This window comes from Culex quinquefasciatus, chromosome 2, assembly GCF_015732765.1.
Source record: "Culex quinquefasciatus strain JHB chromosome 2, VPISU_Cqui_1.0_pri_paternal, whole genome shotgun sequence".
In the NCBI taxonomy this organism is placed as follows: domain Eukaryota; kingdom Metazoa; phylum Arthropoda; class Insecta; order Diptera; family Culicidae; genus Culex; species Culex quinquefasciatus.
Window position 1 is genome coordinate 52,701,808 of NC_051862.1, and position 3,966 is coordinate 52,705,773.

The 3,966-nt window shown below is 37.3% G+C and overlaps 1 protein-coding gene across 1 annotated transcript; it reads left to right on the forward strand.

Annotated features, from left to right (window-relative positions):
- The first annotated feature begins 1,928 nt into the window (after window positions 1–1,928).
- Window positions 1,929–3,896, forward strand: LOC6035683 (recQ-mediated genome instability protein 1). Its single transcript, XM_001845765.2, has 2 exons — window positions 1,929–3,603; window positions 3,665–3,896. Exons 1-2 carry the CDS (start codon window positions 1,966–1,968, stop codon window positions 3,872–3,874), a joined length of 1,848 nt encoding a protein of 615 aa, XP_001845817.2. The 5' UTR covers window positions 1,929–1,965; the 3' UTR covers window positions 3,875–3,896.
- Window positions 3,897–3,966: the final 70 nt, after the last annotated feature.

Below are 3,966 nucleotides of genomic sequence, written 5' to 3' on the forward strand. Positions count from 1 at the left end.
TAAATTCTTAAATTCTTAAATTCTTAAATTCTTAAATTCTTAAATTCTTAAATTCTTAAATTCTTAAATTCTTAAATTCTTAAATTCTTAAATTCTTAAATTCTTAAATTCTTAAATTCTTAAATTCTTAAATTCTTAAATTCTTAAATTCTTAAATTCTTAAATTCTTAAATTCTTAAATTCTTAAATTCTTAAATTCTTAAATTCTTAAATTCTTAAATTCTTAAATTCTTAAATTCTTAAATTCTTAAATTCTTAAATTCTTAAATTCTTAAATTCTTAAATTCTTAAATTCTTAAATTCTTAAATTCTTAAATTCTTAAATTGGGTCCTAAAATGAAGCTTAGATTGCTGATATTATTGTTTACAGCGATAAAGCTTATTTTTCTGAGTACAATGACCCTTTGTTCGACCACAAAGAGTTAAAAATGGATTTTTAAATCAATTTTGAAAAATTATCCTCGCGGTCCTTCTTGACAGAAAAGCTCCTACTTGACAGCTTTTTCCAAGGGGACCATAGTTGATCCATCGAAAAAATGTTGTCTTGTCAAAAAAAATTTTTGCATTAAAATGAAAAAAAGTGATCAGAAATGGTTTTTAATCGTGTTTTTTACCGTTGTACATAAAAATTGACATAGGGCTTTAGTACCCAATTCTTAAATTCTTAAATTCTTAAATTCTTAAATTCTTAAATTCTTAAATTCTTAAATTCTTAAATTCTTAAATTCTTAAATTCTTAAATTCTTAAATTCTTAAATTCTTAAATTCTTAAATTCTTAAATTCTTAAATTCTTAAATTCTTAAATTCTTAAATTCTTAAATTCTTAAATTCTTAAATTCTTAAATTCTTAAATTCTTAAATTCTTAAATTCTTAAATTATTAAATTCTTAAATTCTTAAATTCTTAAATTCTTAAATTCTTAAATTCTTAAATTCTTAAATTCTTAAATTCTTAAATTCTTAAATTCTTAAATTCTTAAATTCTTAAATTCTTAAATTCTTAAATTCTTAAATTCTTAAATTCTTAAATTCTTAAATTCTTAAATTCTTAAATTCTTAAATTCTTAAATTCTTAAATTCTTAAATTCTTAAATTCTTAAATTCTTAAATTCTTAAATTCTTAAATTCTTAAATTCTTAAATTCTTAAATTCTTAAATTCTTAAATTCTTAAATTCTTAAATTCTTAAATTCTTAAATTCTTAAATTCTTAAATTCTTAAATTCTTAAATTCTTAAATTCTTAAATTCTTAAATTCTTAAATTCTTAAATTCTTAAATTCTTAAATTCTTAAATTCTTAAATTCTTAAATTCTTAAATTCTTAAATTCTTAAATTCTTAAATTCTTAAATTCTTAAATTCTTAAATTCTTAAATTCTTAAATTCTTAAATTCTTAAATTCTTAAATTCTTAAATTCTTAAATTCTTAAATTCTTAAATTCTTAAATTCTTAAATTCTTAAATTCTTAAATTCTTAAATTCTTAAATTCTTAAATTCTTAAATTCTTAAATTCTTAAATTCTTAAATTCTTAAATTCTTAAATTCTTAAATTCTTAAATTCTTAAATTCTTAAATTCTTAAATTCTTAAATTCTTAAATTCTTAAATTCTTAAGTTCTTAAATTCTTAAGTTCTTAAATTCTTATATTCTTAAATTCTTAAAAAAACAAATTTTGAGATGAAATCTCGGAAAATTAAATGTCGTGATTCGATAGGAATATGCACCTTATTTTATTTTTAAAATTTTGTAGATTATTTCATTTTATTTTTCTTAAATTTGCGAATTTTTGAAAAAAAATATTATGAATTTCTAAATAAATAAACACCAAACTTCTTTTTCCGTGCAGGCGGGCTAGATCGTCCAACTCCTGTTTACAAAACATTCGCGCGCGCGCTTCGACTTCTGTCAATCGCGTGTTTGTGTTCCGCAAGTTTGAAAATTCCGCGGCCGGTTCCGCGCATTCGCGATGATCCAATCGGAAACGACCCGAGCGGCCCAGGTGAAGGGCCGATTTTTGCGCGAGTACTCGATCAAGGTGGTGGACGAGTGGTTGACCGGGTGCGTTACGTTTGGCCTGCAGGAAAATCCCAAGATTTCGAACGATGCTCTGTTCCAGTTTGCGTACGACCAGTGGCTGCTGGCGGATCTGTGCGAGGTGGGAGTTTCGACGCTGCCGGAGGTCGGGGGCGAGGGTGGTGGGTTTGTGACGTTGGGTGGGAAGTACGCGGTGCAGTTGAACTACTTGGTGGACATTTCGGAACCGTGCTACGATCAGTTGAGGAAGTTGTACAATAAGAAGCTGGACGAGGCGGACGACGAGATTCAGATGAGGAAGAACCAGGCTCAGCACGTGAAGAAGAAACGGATGTTGAAGCTGGAATTGAGTGATGGGCGGAAGACCGTTGTTGGGATGGAGCACAGTCCGATAGCGGCGTTGAGTACGAAGATTCCGCCGGGGACGAAGATGCTGTTGATGGGACCGATACGATGTATTAATAAGGTGTTGTTTTTGGAACCGAAGAATGTTAGGGTTTTGGGTGGTGAGGTGGACACGCTGCTGATTACGAATGCCTTTGAGAATGTTCTGCTTAGGGCGCTTGGGAAAGAGTTGAATCCGGATCCGAAGACCGAGTACGAGGAGGTGGTCGTCGTGGAGAAGAACCGCAATGCTGGCTACGCAAACATTCCGACGGTACCGATGGTGTACTCGTCTCCTACCAAGATAAAAACTAGTAGCAGCCGGCAGGGTAACGACGATTGGGAGGACGACATGCTGCTCGGCATCAACCTGGAAGCGATTGAGGGAAGTGCTGGGCAAAAGGCCAAACCGCCCGAGCAGGTCCACACCATCAGCACGCTGATGGACGACGACGATGCCGACTTGGAGATCATCAACCTTCCCGAGGAAGAGATCATGAATCACCAGGTCTCGTCGACGAAAACTTCGCAACCTTCTCCAAAAGCACCTCCCAAGCGAGCGCCACCAGTCCGACTGCCGTCCTTTGACGGTCCCGACGACGACATCGACGCGTTGGAAGCACTCGAGAGCGAAATCCGAGCAGAGCAGCGCAACAACTACGAGGAACCTCCCCCAACGCCGTCAACTGCCTCACAGCTAGCGAAACGACCTCGAATTGCTTCCCCAGCGGTGGTCTCGAGCCAACAACCGTCGACGAGCAGCAAAAACTTTGACGACAAGTGCACCGTTTCGGCGCTGTTCGACGACGACGACGACAGTCTGGAAGCGTTCGAACTCCGGGCCAAATCCCCCGCTGTGGAAAGTGACGACCTGCTCTCACCCCGCTATCGGTTTCAAATCGAGGGATACAGTCTCGTTACGGTGAACCAGATCAACCAACTGCCGGACGCGGATCGCACCGATCGAACGTTTGTCGTGTTTGGCGAGGTGATGGACGTGTTTGAGCGGGTTCGAGTGAGCGGAGGGCAGTGGAAGTTGGGCGTGCAGATTTCGGACAGGTCGGAGCGAATGCTGTCGGTGAGGTTCCACACGGACGTGATTGCCGGGATGGTTGGGCACGATGGGGCCGCGATGGAGACGATGAAGCGGGACAGGAGCGAGGAAGGGTTGAAGCGGTTGCAGGAGGTGAGTAAGCTGGAAGTCTTAATACGATGTCCAAAAAAATCCAATCGACTTCGCTCCACAGATTCTGATCCGGTTCAAAAACAACCTCTGCGAGCTTCGCTCGTTCATGCGCGTCCAGTACGATCGCAGCGGTGACATCCCGTTCGTAACGGAACTGTACGAGTACACCGCCCCCCGGCAAGCCACCCTGAAGGCAAAGGTCGCACGCGAAAGGTCAACCGCCCACCTGCTGGAGGTTTTACCTCCGGACTGTGATATCGTCAAAAGGTAAGTCAAACGCTCGTTTGTTTTTACTGTTTTTTGTATTGAAGTTGTCTCTGGTCTCTGGAAATATATACAGATTGTCGGATTTTTTGTAAAATC

Excerpts from the sequence above, each read along its gene's own strand:
- LOC6035683 (XM_001845765.2), top strand. The coding sequence starts at position 1,966 with ATGATCCAATCGGAAACGACCCGAGCGGCCCAGGTGAAGGGCCGATTT. Across the intron at positions 3,604-3,664 it reads GGTTGAAGCGGTTGCAGGAG|ATTCTGATCCGGTTCAAAAA; the intron begins GTGAGTAAGCTG and ends TTCGCTCCACAG.